The 19,656-nt window shown below is 42.1% G+C and overlaps 1 protein-coding gene across 2 annotated transcripts; it reads left to right on the top strand.

The window, feature by feature from the left end:
• Positions 1-7,455: 7,455 nt before the first annotated feature.
• Positions 7,456-18,895, top strand: LOC108713762 (ETS-related transcription factor Elf-5). Of its 2 annotated transcripts, none has more exons than XM_041589758.1 (7): positions 7,456-7,534; positions 10,818-10,932; positions 12,705-12,932; positions 15,487-15,537; positions 15,961-16,029; positions 16,300-16,495; positions 17,841-18,895. In XM_041589758.1, the coding sequence occupies exons 2-7, from the start codon at positions 10,821-10,823 to the stop codon at positions 17,923-17,925; spliced, it is 741 nt and encodes a 246-aa protein (XP_041445692.1). In that variant the 5' UTR covers positions 7,456-7,534; positions 10,818-10,820; the 3' UTR covers positions 17,926-18,895. The 2 variants fall into 2 exon arrangements, with proteins under 2 accessions (XP_041445692.1, XP_018112818.1); XM_018257329.2 differs by having other exon boundaries at positions 7,497-7,581.
• The last annotated feature ends 761 nt before the right edge of the window (positions 18,896-19,656 follow it).

Raw genomic sequence — 19,656 nt, forward strand, 5'->3', positions numbered from 1 at the left:
GATCCATAATACCCAGCAGCAACCCTCACCAGACAGGAATGTGTAATAAGGGAAACAGTGGCACCTAGTGGCTGTAATGAGAGTCACAAATTGTGGTTATTACTATGTATCCGCTTACAAGCGTTGTTGGCAGTTGTGTACATTTCCCCGCTGTCATTGCTTACACTCTCCTATGGGTATTTCATAAAAAAGTTTTTCTTAGTTTTTCTAGTGTCTCGCAACTGAAAATGCCCATTTCACAATGTAAACCTGACAGCTCCATGGATAGGATAACTGCCATTCTTGCTTCTTAATTCAAGAGAAAACAGGCAAGATGAAAGCAAAACTGGACAGGACTCGTCCTCTACTATGGGAAGTTACTATTGGCAAGGACCAATGAAATGAAAGAGCAGGTAGTAACCTGCCCAACACTTTCCTCTTGTATCTGCTTTTAATGCCGTTGCCCCATGGCAGGAGCATTGTGAGCATTTCTGCATAGCTTGTGTATGATTCAGAGCATAGAAATGTGATATTATAGCTGTCTGCCCCCACAAATTGTGTAACAGGCAGCAGTCAGGGCAGTCCTTAAGTCTTACACCTTGTGGGTACTGTACAAAGCCTCCTTAGAGGGATAGTTCACCTTTAAGTTGTTATAGAATGGCCATGTCTAAGCAACTTTTCAGCTGGTCTTCATCATTTATTTTTATGTTTTTTTAATTATTTGCCTTCTTCTTTGGACTCTTTCCAGCTTTCAAATGGTGGGTCACTGACCCCATCTAAAAACAAATGCTCTGTAAGGCTACAAATGTATTGTTATTGCTGCTTTTTATTACTCCTCTTTCTATTCAGGCCCCTCTCCTATTCATATTCCAATCGATGCATGGTTGCTAGGTTAATTTGGACCCTGGCAACCAAATGGCTGAAACTGCAAACTGGAGAGCTGCTGAATAAAAAGCCAAATAACTCAAAAACCACAAATAATAAAAAATGAAAATCAATTGCAAATTGTCTCAGAATATCCCTCTGTACATCATACTAAGGGGCAAATCCACTAAGCGCCGAAGCGCCGAACGCTAGCGTTACTTCGCTAGTGTTTGGCATTTTCGTTACTGCGCAAATTCACTAACGAACGCTGGCGTAGATTTGCTAGTGTTACTTCGCACCCTTACGCCTGGCGAATTTTACGCTAGACTTCCTTCGCCACCTCAGACCAGGCGAAGCGCAATAGAGTAGATAGGGATTGCTTCAAAAAAAGTCAAAAATTTTTCTAAGTCCCAAAAAACGCTGGCGTGTTTTCTACATTATGGGTGATAGGCTGAAAAAGATCGAAATTTTTTTTGGGGTTCCCCTCCTTCCCCCCTACATTTCCTGACTCATGGCAACTTAACTATACAGTGGGCACATGTGTAGGGCAAATTAAAAAAATTTATTTGATGTTTTGAAGGTTTCCCAGGCATTTGTAGTGATTCTACGTATTCCTCCATTGAAATTTGAATTTGGCGCCGTATGCAAATTAACCATAGCTAGCGTAACTTCGCTTCGCTTAGCGAATCAACGCTAGCGCAACTTCGCAACCTTACGCTACCCCTGAGCGCAACTTCGGATTTTAGTGAATTTGTGAAGCGCTGGCGAAACTACGCCTGGCGAAGTGTGGCGAAGTGTGGCGAAGTTGCGCCTGGCGCAACTACGAATCTTAGTGAATTTGCCCCTAAGAGTTTATTTAAAGGTGAACAACCCCTTTAAGTAACCTACCTTGAACAGCAAATGTTAACAACGATGTTTATACTTGCAAAATGAGTTGTACCCTAACACCTAACATTTATACCCCTAGAACAGAGTGTAGGGGGCTCCACTAGGGATGACTGGCCATAGGCAAATCAGTATTTAGTTGGAAGTGAACACAATTGTTAGTAATGTTTGGTAAACCCAAAATCCCTTTGACTATCCAGAGACCAGCTGTGTTTATCCCAAGTACCTCTCTGTTTATTGAGTGTGTTTATACATGCGGCGTGCAAGGGCATCACATGGTTTCGTTGCCCTCTATTGCATTCTGGGGGTTAAAGGGTGATTCACGCTTGAGTTTAGGATGTTATAGAATGGCCAGTTCTAAGCAACTTTTCGATTGGTCTACATTATTTATTTTTTATCGCTTTGCCTTTGGTTTTCATTTTTTTTATTATTTGTGTTTTTTGAGTTATTTAGCAGTTTGCCGTTCCAGCCATCTGGTTTCTAGGATTCAAATTCCCCCAGCAACCATGCACTGATTTGAATATGAATAGAAGAGGCCTGAATAGGATTAAGAGTAATAAAAAGTAGCCATAACAATACATTTGTAGCCTTACAGAGCATTGGCTTTAAGATGGGGTCAGTGACCCCCATTGGAAAGCTGGAAAGACTCAGAAGAAGAAGGCAAATAATTCAAAAACTACCCCTTTAAAATACTTATTAATTTTGTAATATAAAACCACAATCTTTTGGTTAAATGGACTCTGATTTTGGAAGGCCTCAATTATGGATTCCATTGAGGACTTAGGGGCAAATTCACTAAGATTTGTAGTTGCGCCAGGCGTAACTTCGCCGCACTTCGCCACACTTCGCCAGGCGTAGTTTCACCAGCACTCCGCAAATTCACTAAAATCCGAAGTTGCGCTCAGGGGTAGCGTAAGGTTGCGAAGTTGCGCTAGCGTTGATTCGCTAAGAGAAGCGAAGTTACGCTAGTGATGGTTAATTTGCATACGGCGCCAAATTCAAATTTCAATGGAGGAATACGTATCAGCACTACAAATGCCTGGGAAACCTTCCTACACATGTGCCCACTGTATAGTTAAGTTGCCATGAGTTAGGAAATGTAGGGGGGAAGGAGGGGAGCCCCAAAAAAAATTTCAATCTTTTTCAGCCTATCACCCATAATATAGAAAAAACGCCAGCGTTTTTTGGGACTTCCCTATCAATCCCTATCTACTCTATTGCGCTTCGCCTGGTCTGAGGTGGCGAAGGAAGTCTAGCGTAAAAGGTAGCGTTCAGTACAATGCGCGCGTTAGTGAATTTGCGTAGTTACGTCAGTTGCGCAAATTCGCCAGGCGTAAGGGTGCGAAGTAACTCTAGCGAATTTACGCCAGCGTTCGTTGGTGAATTTGCGAAGTAACGAAAATGACCAACGCTAGCGAATTGATGCTAGCTTTAGGCGCTTCGGTGCATAGTGAATTTGCCCCTTAATTTCAATGTTCTTCTGCCTTGTGTGTTGGGGGATGGAGAGCCCCATAGTTTTCCTTAGTCCCACTAGTATCAGTGTGGCCTAGTGTCTAACATCACAGAAGGTGGACATCTGTAGATATCATGGGTCTGTCCACCATGTGATTCCTGAGGCTGAACCTGGAGATAAGATTGAGTGAGGCCACAATTACTGTCACTATGATACTATAAAGTGATTACAGTACAGGTGATTTCCACCTCTTGCCAAAGACATTTAGTTGAAACCCTAATAGTTCGGCCACTGTGCAAATTAGTCCTTAATATGAGGCAAGAACTTCACCCAAATCCTTTGGCTTTAAGGCTGGAACTTACATGAAAACGTTCATTACATGGTGCAGACCTAGTTTTGAGAGTTCGTGAGCATCTTGGACCCTTACGTGGTTCTCAAAGATTCATATTGCTGATGCATTTATATTTTGGAGCTCTTATTGGAATAAACTCAGATGAACCTCTGTCTATTAGCATAAAATCAAAGTGGGGATCTATCATGGTAGGGTTGCTAAATACTTGGGGTGGTGTGCATGTCGTCTCTGCTTTTGCTTTCACTTATTGACATTAATCTTCATATGCCAAAAATCTGTTGGGTCTTCATCTCATAAGTAAAGCCCCGGATCTTAGTCACCAAACAACAGTTGTGTTCCAAAAACAGTGTCAGAATGGGGTGCTCAGGCCAACCTGTAAACTTTAAACCATCTCCTCCTCTAACCTTTGTAGTCTCTTGACTACACATACATTTCGGGGGTCCCCAACCTTTTTAACCCATAAGCAACATTCAGGTGTAAAAAGAGTTGGAGAGCAGCACAAGCATGAAAAATGTTTCTGGGTGGTGCCAATTATGGGCTGACTGATTGACTATTGGTGGCCCCTATGAGGACTAGCAGTCTAGAGTAGGCTCCGTTTCACAGTAAACCTGTTTTTTATACAATTAAAACTTGCCCCCAAGCCTGGAATTCAAAAATAAGCAACTGCTTTGAGGCCACTGGGAGCAACATCCGGGAGTCACTGGTTGGGGATCACTGATATAGATATACATCTCAAATGGTTGGGTGAACAGTAGGTTTCACCAATACTTGGGTACACTGGGAGTTTTACTGGTATCCTAATGGGCCCATTCAACACTGATAACGATATTCAAACTGTGTGAGTGTAGAATGTGGATAATCAATGGACAATGTGTCATATGATCTAGGGTCCACCTTTGGCTTTGATGGCAGTTCTGCAACTATTGGGTGTGGTGGCAACTCTTCTTTCCTAGTATCTCCATCTCTATGGCTCCTAGCGTCCCCCAGGCATCTGACCAATACCCAAGCCAATCTGATTGCTCCCAGACTACAGTAACATAATTTCTGGATAAGGATTCCACCAGGTAGCTTGAGGGCCATATATAATATATTGGCTTCATATAGAACTTTGGTTAGTATATGTATTCATGAATGGCGTAATGTAAACCTACGTAGATGTGTTCCACAGACTATGAATCAGCCAACTAACCAATCAGCAGCTAGCTTCTACTGCTGATGGTCATGCTCTGAGGGAAATCAACTAAAATGCTGCCCACTAGTGGGGAGGAGGCATGAGTCATGTTTTTAGAGCTACTCCATTGTTGCTCCTCACCAGAGCAAGCAGCAGCATACAGGATCACAGTAGGCAATGGTATAGCACTGAGCCAGTAGAACTTGACCAGAGGATGGCATAGGCCATCATAAAATCCCTCAGCCACAGTGTTCTTTAGCCTGTTTGTCTTACTATGTGTCTTCCTACTTAAAGGGCACATACCAGGGTTAGATCGAAAGTTCCACCTCTTGGTGCAGACTATCCTACTGTGTTTTATTGATCACTGAGAGCAGAATAAAGTGAAAACCGGAATAGAAATAGGGCGATAAGACTGGTATTTGAGGCTCTTTGCATTATTAATGAAGTCATTAGTATTCTTTAAGCTTTGGAATGCTATTGATATGGGTGTGCCCTCCTGTCTGGTTGTAATTGTGTGGGTTATACTGGGTAGAGTGTGGCTTGAATGCATTATATATTAATTTGATATTTAGCTTGTGTTGATAATACATAGTCGTGCAAATTGTAAAAGCTATATTTAAATAAAACATAAAAATGGGAAAAAAACAATGGGAACCTAGGGCAACTGGAAAGTACAAGGGTTTAGGAAAAGCAACAACACCTTCCTACTTTTAGGGCACAAAAGCCAAGGACTGAATATAAAACATGAATGCGACAGAACAAGTGAGTCACCGTCTGAGAAATCTGAGTATAATCTTGCTATAAAACCTCACCTTCCCTTATCTACTGCACCAACACCACTAACTTCAAGTACAACCAGTCCTTCAACAGGACGCCCAGTGCACATGCGCCTGAGTTCTTCCATGGATCCCCCACCACAAACTTCCCTACGAGATAGATAGTGTTTGCTATTGGGATTTTTATGGGATTAATACAAAAAGTCAGTTGCTTTAGACCAGTGTTTCCCAAACTGTGGGGCTACCCGCCCTGGCGGTCTTGGGGCAGTGACTTGGGAGGCTCAACCGAAAGGCCAGTTATGGGGGAAATTGTGGAGAATGGCCATTTGCTGTCTTAGATACACAGGGTCGGACTGGTCCAAGAGGCACTAGGAAAAAACCCACCGGCCCAGATATGCTCCCTAATGTTGCTCTCCTTGCCTCCCTATGTAAACTGGCCTTTGCTGCCCCAGCCTCTCTCCCTGGACCATTCCCTGCAGTGAAGAATAGGCAAGAACATCGGGCCAATGGAAGCTTGGATGGGGAGGCCAGAGGTTGCATTACGGCTGGGTCTTGGGGGGGGGGTGGGCGCCCCTGAGGCAGCAGGCCCGATGAGCCCTGGGTCCCCCAGTCTGACACCATATAGATACACCTGAAAGCCCAACTTGAAGGCCAGTTAAGGTGAGATTTGGGGTGAATATTTATCTGATGCTCCAGGTCAGATGTCTCCAACCTTGTATATCTGTGAGCCTCATTCAAATGTAACAAGAGTTGGAGAGCAACACAAGCATGAAAAAAATTCCCTGGGGATGCCAAATAACTATAGCTGTAACTGTAGCACTATGTGGACTGGCAGCCTACAGGAGGCTCTGTTTGGCAGTACACCTGGTTTTTCTGCAACCAAAACATGTCTCCAAACCAGGAATTCAAAAATAAGCACCTGCTTTGTGGCCAATGAGAGAAAATTCCAAGGAGTTGGTGAGCAACAAGCTATGGAATGGAGACCACTGCTCTAGATATTATTATAACTATGACTGATACATCAAGATTTCCTATATCTCTCATGAGTTCTGGAGACCCTGACCAAAAGGTGGATTCTCAGGTGTACAGCCTTGAGACTGAATCCTAGAATAATAGGCAGACAGTTTAATGCAAAAGCCAAATGAGCCAACCTCATGATATTGAGCAGATTCAGTATTAGACCATGAGATCCCTGGATGTTGGGCCATGTCAGCAAGAAGAATGAGGACCCAATGAAAGAACATGGACTATACTTGGCTGGTTACGGTCCTGATCCACCTGTTCACCTACCATACTGACCCACATATTGCACTTAGGGTTCTTCAGCCACAGGCCCATGACTGTGCCCCTGTTGGGGTTGAGACAACCAAGTTGATATTCATATAAAGGCTGACACCTAGGGTATTCAAAGTCAAGGCCAAGAAGGGGAGCAGAATGAATAAGACCAAGACTGAAAGGGACATGCAGTAGTTGACTCTAGACCTATGGACCTTTTGGAGTTCAAGCCTCTCTTTATGGTCCCACATTTAAGCAGACCCATCCATAGTTTATAACAAGTTGAAATAAGGTAAATGAGAAAATTCTAACATCACCCATTCATCCAAAGGCTAAGCCCAAATCTCAACTGACAAAGTAGATTCTCTCCAAATCCCACTTTAACTGGGTATCTGTCACTCCCCAGCCACTACCACAGGGAAAAACCCAATAACATTTTTCAGGGACAGAGAATGTCAAGACTGGCTCTTGAATTTAGGGACCTCACACTACTACAAATGGGTCCAGCCTCCCCTTGACTGTCCCCTTGACAAGGCTACCAATTTCAAAAGGGCCCCATAAGGGTTCCCAATATGGTGAAGTCATGACTTTATCTTGAACTTGGGTTGACGTATCTGTCCTTGTAATAGAAGGGCGTGTGTGTTGTATGTTGTAGAACCAACCCAACCTGTCTGAGGAAAACCAGCTGTGTGTGCATATTAGACAATTAGAGGCTTCGGTGTGGAAGAGACAGCTGTGTTTGCCTTCAACTCTAGGAACCGGCCCGATACATCTGTAAGGTGAGCATCCCTCTCTGACTGGTGCAGATTATCTGTAGAATCTCAAGGTAAGAAAGGTGTCTACTAGAGGGACCAGGAGCGTTGTTCTATGTAAGAGTGCAGCTAAGACTAAAGCTGTCATTGGTGGGACTGTTTAAACCTCATATCTCATTGATCCCACAGAACTACTTATGCCCCCCCCATCATCCCTGGGCCCCTTACAGTCACCGTTTCTGATAGTTAGTCAGTGTCAGTTAGCCTTCTGATGTAATTCACACTTGTTTAGTTGAAGTGAGGATAGACCATCCATAACTGTGTTGCTTGAAGTCACCTCAGTGCACAAACACAGGAGCTTCTATACAACTCTCAGTGGGACTAAAAGTCCAGGTAATGTCCAGGAAAGTGTAAAGCAGCCAGAGAGCTGGTGAAAAAGGGGGTAGCTGAGGGTGTCACAGTAGCTGGGGGTGCTGTAAAGTGTCCAGAAGATACTAACAAATATCTTCTCTTTCCTCCATTTTAACACTTCTCTCCCTTTTCTCCTCTTCTTCTATCATCTCCCTTTTAAGACTTTTCTCCATTTTCTCCTCTTCTTCTATCTTCTCCCTTTTAATATCTTTCTCCCTTTTCTCCTCTTCTTCTATCTTCTCCCTTTTAACACTTATCTCCCTTTCTCCTCTTCTTCTATCTTCTCCCTTTTATATATTTTCTTCCTTTTCTCCTCTTCTTCTATCTTTTCCCATTTAACAAATCTCTCCCTTGTCTCTTCTTTTTCTATCTGCTTCCTTTTAACATTTCTCTCCCTTTTCGTTTTTTCTTCTATCTTCTCCCTTTTAACACTTCTCTCCCTTTTCTCCTCTTCTTCTATCTTCTCCTTTTTAACACTTTTCTCCCTTATCTTTTTTCTTCTATCACCTCCCTTTAACACTTTTCTCCCTTTTTCCCTCTTCTTCTATCTTCTCCATTTTAACACTTCTCACCCTTTTCATTAAGTTTGTAAAATAAATTTTTCTTCTCTCCCTATTTTTATTATATTTCTCATTTCACATTATTTGCCATGTTCTTGAGCCGTTCTCTCTGCTCTCCAGACTTGTTATCCTTTAACTGCCCCATCACCCCAGGTCTCATTTAAAGACAGTGGGCGCCATGCTAGAAACAAACAGTCATTTGTGGAAAGCATTTATATGGAAAGCCTTAGGCATGTCCCATTTAGGGTACCAACAACTTCAGGCCAATTAACTGACATGGAGGAGCAGGTGCCATTCTATGGAGGCTTTACTAACCAAGGGCTTATTTACCCTTTATGTGCTTGCCTTTTGTATTGTGCCAACTGGAGGGGCATGTAAGAAAACACCCATACCACCCTGGCATTTTAGAACAGTCTGCGAATGCGCCAATTGCAATGAGAGGAGTAGACCCTCCCCTCAGCTCTGTGGCTGGATTTGTCACGGGTCCAGGTAATGTCCAGGAAAGTGTAAAGCAGCCAGAGAGCTGGTGGATAAGGGGTAACTGAGGGTGTCACAGTAGCTGGGGGTGCTGTAAAGGGTCCAGGAGATACTAACAAATATCTTTCCTCTTTCCTCTTCTCCATTTTAACACTTCCCTCCCTTTTCTCCTCTTCTTCTATTGTCTCCCTTTTAACACTTATCTCCTTTTTCTCCTCTTCTTATCTTCTCCCTTTTTACACTTTTCTTCCTTTTCTCCTCTTCTTCTATCTCCTCCTTTTTATATTTTTACTTCCTTTTCTCTTCTTCTTCTATCCTCTCCCTTTTAACAAATCTCTCCCTTGTCTCCTCTTCTATTGTCTCCCTTTTAGCACTTTTCTCCCTTTTCCCCTCTTCTTCTATCTTCTCCCTTTTAACACTTCTCTGTTTTTTCCCCTCTTCTTCTATCCTCTCCATTTTAAAACTTCTCCCCCTTTTCATTACGTTTGAATATTTTAGTTTTTCTTCTCTCCCTATTTTTATTATATGTCTCATTTCACCTTATTTGCCATGTTCTGGAGCCTTTCTCTCTGCTCTCCAGACTTGTTATCCTTTAACTGCCCCATCACCCCAGGTCTCATTTATAGACAGTGGCGCCATGCTAGAAACAATCAGTCATGGAAAGTCTTAGGCATGTCCCATTTAGGGTACCAACAACTTCATGCCAATTAACTGCCATGGAGGAGTAGACCCTCCCCTCAGCTCTGTGGCTGGATTTGGTGGTGGGCTGGGGGCACTTTTTCATTTTTATAAAGGGATTTTTTGACCTGGGCACAGACTCTCGAAGCCTATATAGTAAATACAGCCCTGCCCGTATCTGATTCAACTCTTTACCCCTTTGGAATTGCTCTACATCACAATATGCCATTCTGATTAAGAGGTAACTCCATTCAAAACGAATTTTACATATTAAAAGAAAGTAGAATTCTTCCCAATATCCATTCGTTCAAAAATGGCGGCCGGTTTTAAAATTGCGTAAAATGTAATTGCTGTATTAAATGCAGTTTCTGCCTGCCCCTTGCTATTCTCTGGTTGTGACTCTTGAAACGATGTGGCAGAAGTCCCATGTCTGTTAATCAGCTGGCTTCTGCTACATTGCTTAGGAAGTCAAAACCAGCAGTGCAGAGAATATAAAACAGACTATAGCAAGTACATTTGCACATGAAAAATTGCAGAAAATATGTATATATGTAATATGCTTAGAATTCTATTTTCTTTCAAAAGACGCTGAACTGTTTTTGGGGTGGAGTTCACCTTTGAAATAAAACTATTTTTTGCTTTATTATGGGGTTTAGTCGTTACATTTATTGGCTTGTCATATCAGCCTCAGCTTCCTTAAATCAGATCAAATGGTTTTCCCAGAATGTCTGGATAGGAGAGATTCCTCTAATTGCACTAATTATACAGTGTGGGCAGAAATAAATGTATGCTGAGTTCCTATTGTATAATTTCTTGCATTTATTATATTTTTCTAGTTTTCAAGATACAAGAAGTTTTATCCTGCTAACATGGTGAATTTTAAACAAACAGCTCTGCTTGCTATTCATTTCGGCCGACCAGACACAGTAGAAAATAAAGTTAGCGAGAATAGAAAAGTCTTGTGATATTGCTCTGATTGGCTAACCATAGAAACATCAGATGCCTCTTCTCTAACTTCATCCTCTGAGCAAACAACCATAACAAGACTTTCCTCTTCTCACTAACTTCGTGTTCTGCTGATTGTGCCCAGTTGGCTGAAATTAACAGCAGGTGGCGCTGTTGTCTAAAATGCAATATATCAGCAAAGTAAACAATGCTAATATCTACTGTTTTTTGTGTTGCAGGGAATGCTAGATTCTGTTGCACAAGGTGCCAGTACACCGACATATTCAGAACCTCACTTCTGGGCGGATTATTTCTGCCATGATCTGTATCCAACTCCTAGAGAGCAGTCGCCAGGTAAGGAAAGCACCACTGTCCATCCTGCAGAGGGGGGATTCACTTTTTTTATGGGATACATGTACTGTTAATATGAATGAATTTTGTTACAACAGCGCCACCTGCTGGTCATTTTCCCACCAGTCTGACCAGCAAGTAGTCAAGGAAGTTGTCAGGAGAAAGAAAGAGGCTGCTCTGATGTTCTTCTGCTTAGGAATAAAATTAAAAACCTTTCTCAAATCTTTCCTAAGCAGAAGAACATCAGAGCAGCCTCTTTCTTTCTCCTGACAACTTCCTTGACTACTTGCTGGTCAGACTGGTGGGAAAATGACCAGCAGGTGGTGCTGTTGTAACATAATTCATTCATATTAACAGTACATGTATCCCTTATTATCTTGGAATTAAAGAAAAATAAACAATGAATGTAAATTGCAAAAGTGCTTACAATAGCACCCTCATCAATTTTACATTCACTTATTTTAAAGGTTTACTTATCCTTTAAACCCACTAACACCTCCTCTGATTAACGACTTGGGCCAAAGAGCCCTTCCTAGGTCTCAAATGGGGGTGGGGTTTGAAGGGAGGAGGGTGGGGTTTGAAGGGATGAGGGTGGGGTTTGGGCAGATTGTAGGTGGGGTTTGGGCATAATGAAGCAATGCCTGGTGGATTAGGGGCTTGACCATGTGTCAGAGGTGGGGTTTCTTCATGATAATGTTGGTCTTTCCAAAGGGATAGGTCCTATATGTTAACTTCTCCCGCAAATTGAAGAACCAGAGAGGTTAAAGGAGAAGGAAAGATTAAAACTAAACTTATGAGAAAGGCTTGACATTTCCAAGGCTACACACGTAGGGGGCATATACGATCTTGTTCCCATCCCTTGATGAGCATTAAGTGGAGGAAGTAGCTTTTAATTATTTTCTAATTATTTTTCTATTTTAGCTTCACTTATCACTGCGGCTGATACCATTGGCTGTGACTCATGCCAGTTTAATTTGTATAATGTGCGGGCCCTATGACTCCTTGCAGTCGGGCCCTGTCTGAAGACGGAAACATCAGGCGGAATTTTAAGTCCAACATTATCATATTTATTCTGGGCACTCATGGTTTCCAGCTAAAGAAGCTCATGTTATGCAAATATTCTCATTTAACTAATGAATAGGAGCTGCCATGTTTATTGCCTCAGTGGAGTCATTCTTCTTGCAAAAAAAAAATAATTGACCACTAGATGGCAATATACTTTGAAGAAGACCTCTGCTGAGACAAACAATACCCATACTTCCTTTCTGCTTCCCTCCATATGTACATCATACCCCTTTATTGTCAGTTGTTTACCTTGTCCGTGTTATTTAAATGAGAAATTGGGCAAATTCATTTCTCAATAAATGCTCAGTGGAGCCACCGCCACCACCAACAAGTTTTGGAGGGCGGCACAATGATCTCTCTGGATAATGGAAATGAGCAGAGAGGCTCCCGATTGGGTTACAGACATACAGGAATAGCTATTCAACAAACCAGTCCTCCCATTTGCACATCCCGAATTACCAGTCTGTTATTAAAGTTCCAGGATATTAATCAGGGTTTTGTACCAGAAGGAAATTGGCTCAGGGATTTTCCCTTGTTCGGATAGGCAAATGAGCAGGGCAGGTTGATGCAGGTTGAAAGGTATAATTGCACCCTATGTACACGACTGCCAGCATAATGTATGGAACTGAGGCCTCCAGTAATAAAGCACTGGGTGCTTAGGTGACTGACTACATAGATAACCCTTTGTAATTTCCTTCTTCTTGACCCAGGGATCTCTTGGACCGCTTCGTTCCCAGAGCAATGGTCTAAGCACCATGTCTGTGAGTGGCTACAGTATTGCTGTGACAGCTACAAACTTGATGCCAACTGTATCCCCTTCGATCACTTTAATGTATCTGGTCTGCAGCTTTGTAATATGACCAGAGATGACTTCACAGAGGCAGCGGGATCGTGTGGGTATTATCTCTACAGTATTCTACAGGATATCCGCACGCAAGGTTCGTACCAACACTACAACAAACCCTTTCAGAATTCCAGAGACACTTAAAGGGATACTGTCATTAGAAAAAATTTTTTTTTCAAAATGAATCGGTTAATAGAGCTGCTCCAGCAGAATTTTGCACTGAAATCCATTTCTCCAAAGAGCAAACAGATTTTTTTATATTCAATTTTGAAATCTGACATGGGGCTAGACATTTTGTCAATTTCCCAGCTGCCCCAAGTCATGTGACTTGTGCTCTGATAAACTTCAATCACTCTTTACTGCTGTACTGCAAGTTGGAGTGATATCACCCCCCTCCCTTCCCCCCCCCCCAGCAGCCAAACAACAGAACAATGGGAAGGTAACCAGATAGCAGCTCCCTAACACAAGATAACAGCTGCCTGGTAGATCTAAGAACAACACTCAATAGTAAAAACCCATGTCCCACTGAGACACATTCAGTTACATTGAGTAGGAAAAACAGCAGCCTGCCAGAAAGCATTTCTCTCCTTAAGTGCAGGCACAAGTCACATGACCAGGGGCAGCTGGGAAATTGACAATATGTCTAGCCCCATGTCAGATTTCAAAATTGAATATAAAAAAAACTGTTTGCTCTTTTGAGAAATGGATTTCAGTGCAGAATTCTGCTGGAGCAGCACTATTAACTGATTCATTTTGAAATTTTTTTTTTCCCATGACAGTATCCCTTTAAAGTTACTTAATCTGATGGAGCTGTTTGTGGATAATGTGATTCCGCTACAAGTCTGTTGTATTATGAAAGATCACAAGAGACTTGTTGGTGTCTAGTGTCCTACAAGAAGCTTGAGATCTGCTAGTAGGTCATGATAGAATCTGTTGGTGCCTGTTGGATCTGCTCTATTTTGGGTTGCCAGGCTAATGACTTGAAACAGACTGATCTTTAAATAAGTGGTATTTATTTACAAAGGAACTAAAAGGTATAACATAAAAAGTTACTAAGATGAAGGGCTAGGGAAAGGTGCAATGGAAGGGAGTGGAAAGTGACGAAATAACAAAGTATTTACAATGCTCTTTATATACAAATAAGACCATTCAAACAAGCATACTACCCTTTTCCCAAAACAGCCACACCCAAAAGACAGTCCCAGCCAATCAGGTCGATGTTAGCTGTTCTTGAAGATGGTTCATCTCATCTTAGATAGACAAGGGACTGAAATCAAGTTAGGATGCACGGTGAAAGAAATCCCATAATCCAATGCTCCAGGTGTCCCTTTGTTGATCCAGCAGAGTGTCATTCCCTTGGGAACTCTTGCTATCCCTGCACCCACACCAGTGTGTCCAGTTATTTGCATCTCGCTTTTGGACATTACTGTAGCTGCAAGGATTGTTTTATGGCAGGATGGCTGTTGTCCAGGCTTGTACCTTCACAGTTGCCATAGATGGAAATGCTGATATCTGTTAATCCATTGTGTGTATGGGCTTACTGTTGAATATCCAAAATTCAGTACTACAGTGCCCACTGTCCTACAAGAATCTTGAGATATACTGGTATATCATGATAGACACATTGGTGCTACTGTCCTACAAGAAGCATGAGATATACTGGTATATCATGATGGACACATTGGTGCCCACTGTCCTACAAGAAGCTTGAGATATACTGGTATATCATGATAGACACATTGGTGCCACTGTCCTACAAGAAGCATGAGATATACTGGTATATCATGATGGACACATTGGTGCCCATTGTCCTACAAGAAGCTTGAGATATACTGGTATATCATGATAGACATATTGGTGCCCACCTTCCTAAAATAAGCTTGTTATCTGTTAGTAAGTCATGATAGAATCTGTTGGTGCCCACTGCCCTACAAAAAGCTTGAGATCTACTAATAGGTCATGATAGAATCTGTTGGTGTCCACTGTCCTGGGCTTGAGATCTTCTTGTAGATCATGAGAGACCTGTTGGTGTCCACTCTCATGACAAGAATTATCATATCTACTGATGGAATGACCTGTGACCAAGGGGGTATAGTCAGTTGTCTTGCATGAATCACCAACTAAAATCTGGGGAGTCCGCTGTCGAGTTGATTTTTAACCGAATTTTTGGGTTAAAAAACAAGAATTTTCCGAGATTTATTATACCCTGGAGCTGGAAATAGCTTGAATCCAAAAACACTCCAGCTAAAACATGTCAAGGTCATGTTAAAGTCAGTGGCAGAGGTCCCTTCAACGATGTGAAGATGTTTATAGCCTTCGTGATGTTCGAGGTTTTTTTTGGTGTGTTTTGCTTGAAAACTCGATTAATTAGAATGATTCAAGTTATTTTTTTGCTGAAACTTGATTAATTCAAGTTTTCAGGTTCTTCGCCCCGAATTCACTGATTCGTGGTTTTCCCATTCCAGGTCTAAAATTCGACCTTTGATAAAAAAAACCCCTTAACATTGTTTTGGAATCTGATTGGGCACATAGCTAGGGTGACCATCATTGCATCGTAAAGTGTGGAGTGGCCATTACTAGTACAGGGTGTTCCCATGAAGCCTATATTCTTTGTGTGAATATTTTCTTTTGTTTTAATTCTTCTACAGGGTTCGCATGCCATACCACCACTGAAGACAGAAGTCCACCAATATCAAACAGTGAGTACATTCTTCATTGTATATGCTGTATATATAAATTAAATATAAATATTTAAATAAAGCCAATATTCTCATTCTTTGTGCGTAAGATATTTTTTAATTGGAACAGGGAACAGTAAAAGGAGACGCTGATGGAATATGGAGAAACATTCATAGTGCTTGAGAGACAGAATCAGGAATGGTCACACTGCTGGACAGATAGACATATTAGTAGAGGGGGTAGACATACTGGTGGAAGAGTAGACCATACTTCCGGAGGGACAGATACATTCTGGATTCTGATACATCTTTGAAAACCTTTGCCTTACGCTACTAATGTTTGTACTATTTAGAGTGCTGATACCCTACAGGTTAGACACTTGATGGGTCTACACCGGGTTCTCTTGATAAAAAGCTAAACATTGCTATTGCTTGCCATTTCAGAAGAAGAAAGAGTAGAAGTGAAGATAGAAGTAGTGAAACGGAACAAACCATCCACACTCAGCAGACCTGGTAAGAACAAAAATGGAAAGAAGGATGGGCATATACTGGCACTGGCACATCAAATCTAATCGGGCACTTTCTAAATAAAATAGTATGGGTGGTTCACTACTAAATATTTTGCCTGCTTTTTTGCTTTAGGGAAATGGCACATATGGCCATGGTGAGGTGTTGTCATCCTAGTGATTTCCAGCCAAGTGGGCAGTTAAAAAGGGTTTAACCCTATTTCTTAATGCTGTGACTCTTGAAGACTCTTGAACCTGTGTTTTATTTGTATCTTAGGTGTACACAGTTCTCACCTGTGGGAATTCATGAGGGACCTTCTTCTCTCACCTGATGCCAATGATGGAATCCTGGAATGGGATGATAAAGAACATGGGGTATTCCGAGTGGCAAAGTCTGAAGCACTGGCGCAGATGTGGGGCAGAAGGAAAAAGAATGAAAGGATGAACTATGAAAAACTCAGCCGAGCCCTGAGGTGAGTCCCAGAATTCTCTAGTGAGTCATGACAAAAATGGCAGCAAACATCTCTATGGAGGACACATGTTGGCTGGGCAAAGTTTTTTTTGGCTGGTGTATTTGCCTACATTTTAAACTGACAGTTAGTGAGGCTTTAGTACTTGCTCCAATCTGCCAAACTACCAATTTTGCTCCCAATCTGCCCAAACCCCTAGCTATCATTGGCCATTGGTGATATATAAATGAGACACTAAAATTATGTAGGTTCAACCCTGATGGAACAATGGAATATTACCAGAGGCTCAAGGAGCTGACGCCCAACAACAAATACAGGGCCATTGGAGGGATAGTCCAACATTATATAAATAATGGGGCTCTACAAAGTCTGTTTCACCATGGGCCCCATCAATACTAAAGACAACCCTGCCTAAAAGGAATGTACTTTCCAAGTCAAGGTCTTTGCAAAGGTCAATATCTGGGAAGAGGCAGGATCAGACCATAAGGCCCTTGGCAAAAGTTCAGGAGCGCAAGGGGGCACACAATTGCAAGCTTCCAGAAGATGCAGACTTAGGGTTGCCACCTGTTCGGTTTTGACCCGAATCAGTTCGGTTTTTCTGAGGCTTGTTCTGGTCTCAAGTTTCTGTTCGGTTTCCAGCCTTGTGAAAACCGAACAATAATTTGGCCAATAAACGAATTATCGAGTGAGGTTAATTTCTTATAACAGAAACAAAAAAAAAACCAAATCAATCAAAAATAAGAAATTGTTTTCCTAAATTAGAATTGATATCTTTCAGAGCTCTCTGGATACCTGATTTCTGTATAATAGATCCCATGCCAATAGTAAAAGGATTGGGCTTACTCAACAGTCAGAATATAGATAAGAGATAGGGTTACCAGTAGGGTTGCCATCTTTTCTGGAAAAAAAATACCGGCCTATATTCTTGCCGTTTTTTCCTAATAATAACATTGGTATCAAGCATCGTTTTTACCGGGCAGGCCAGTAAACTACCGGCCAGGTGGCAACCCTAGTTGTGATTTAGAACTGAATATCAAAACTTTCTGTCTGATTTACAACATTAAAAGTGATGCAATAACCCACCCCGGGGTCATAACTCCACCTACTTCATTGTGCCTGCCTCTTATGTCAACGCTGCTCCACCCCCAATGCTATCTGTCCCGCCCCTTGTGTTCCCTGTGTGCTGGCAAAGGTGGCAACCCGACTGCATTGAGTGTTGTACCTCAGGGTGCAAGCCAAGGGGCAAAGTACAAAAAACAGAGAGCCTTGGTTAGGAGATGAGCTTCATTCAGTTTTTAACTGGCCAGTCTATTATTCCACTCTGATAGAGAATGATATCTATTTGCAGGCACTACTATAAAAGTGGGATCCTGGAGCGGGTAGACAGGAGGCTGATGTACAAATTCGGGAAGAATGCCCATGGGTGGAAATGACAGTGCCATAGAAGTTGGTTCAGTGCCATCACCAGGGGGAACTATGGATGTCACACCGTGGATTGACTGGCAATTAATGAGAACTGGCAGGTATTAGAATGTGAATGGCACAGCTGAAACGCCTAAAGTAGAAAAACATGGATGGAGATCTCCTGCAGGTTCTACATGATGGACAACCACTTTTTATCCACAAGCAAGAGCAGCAGCTTCCCGCTTGTATAATACAGGATGGATCTACCCAAACATTCCTGGCTTCTTCCTTTGTCCTAGTCCTTCAAACCGCCCGAATATGGCTGCTATAAGATTTCCATACGGGAATATCCAGAAGGAAACCCTCAAACCTGGAGATGTTCGTCTGCACTTTCCTCTATTAAGACAATACCTTTTTAAACCCTTTAAACAATAAAATCCTACCTATAACCCCAATGGTAGAAACATTGAATGTAATGGATAAAGAAATAAAACATTTGCAGAAGAACTAATAACCCATAGCAACCAATGAGCATCTAGCATTTATAGGTCGCCCTATTAGAGTTTATTCTCATCCTGCAAACCCTCCAGTATTCTGAGGGTACAATTTAGGCTTTGCTCCTGATTGCATCAAAAAATATCAGGACATGACCATAGTCCTCCCCAAATAGCAAATATGAGATAAGGCAAGAATCATAGTTGGATATGGGCAGCCAATCACAGCTCTGCCTTCACATGGGAAAAATCAACTGTGGTTCCCTCTCAGGTCCACTTATCCGCTGATAGGCTGGCATCCTACAGGGCAAGGTAGGTAGCAGGTAGCAATTACTAGTCAGCTGTTTAGAGACAAGCATCTGATTGGTTGCTATGGGTTACTAGACCTGCAGTTTTGCTCTTATCATGAAATACTCTGTTTGTATTTAATAAATAGGTGTCCTCATCTCCTGCCCCATCCTGACACCTAATAGTCTGTAAATTAATAAAAATGAATGTATTTTGAGAGTGTTTAATTGTATTTCTTGCAATTATAAAATAAATCTGTATTTTCTGGTGCCTGCAACTATGATGGAATTCAGGGGGGGATATTGCTGCATCGTGGGGGGGGGGGGAAATGTTGTATGCCCTTAAAATTGCATTTGTGGTTGTAAATGACCCCCCTTCTGTGTGCCAAGGGCCTTAAAAATCAGAGGATGTAGGGACTCATTCATTCCAGGCCCTAAACTGCATGAGGGCAGTAACAGCCAATCAGCAATTAGTAATGATCAGTCAGTTCTCAAATTAAGCAAATACCTGATGTTCCAGCGCATTTCACCAATAAGAACATGATGTCTCTTTACCCAAAAGAGTGTGACAGTGTCTTGTGATAAATTAAACCAGATAACCAGCTAGAACAAGATGTTTCACCCATGTGTACCAGGAATCGCCCTTCTATGTAGGATATTCGCATGAGCCAATCAGATATGGAAAGGGTGCCAGCCTCCCCCTGATTCTACTGCCCAAGGCACAGGCCCTTATTACCCCTTTTTGTTTTTCTCTGCTTGTTATCATCCAAGTGCACAGCATAGGGCATCGACCCAAGCTCTTTCCTAGAAAGTCAATAAACTGCCAAAAAATGATAGTCAACAGCAAAGCCTGTCGGTTCCCAGCATGCACTGCTCTTCATTAATATATTTGCTGCTGGGTGACCCCCAACCTGGTGCTGTGTGCTTTAGGCACAATCATTAACCTCTGATGCTAATAATTCACTGACACAAAACAATG

The sequence above is a fragment of the Xenopus laevis genome, chromosome 4L, assembly GCF_017654675.1.
Source record: "Xenopus laevis strain J_2021 chromosome 4L, Xenopus_laevis_v10.1, whole genome shotgun sequence".
NCBI lineage: Eukaryota > Metazoa > Chordata > Amphibia > Anura > Pipidae > Xenopus > Xenopus laevis.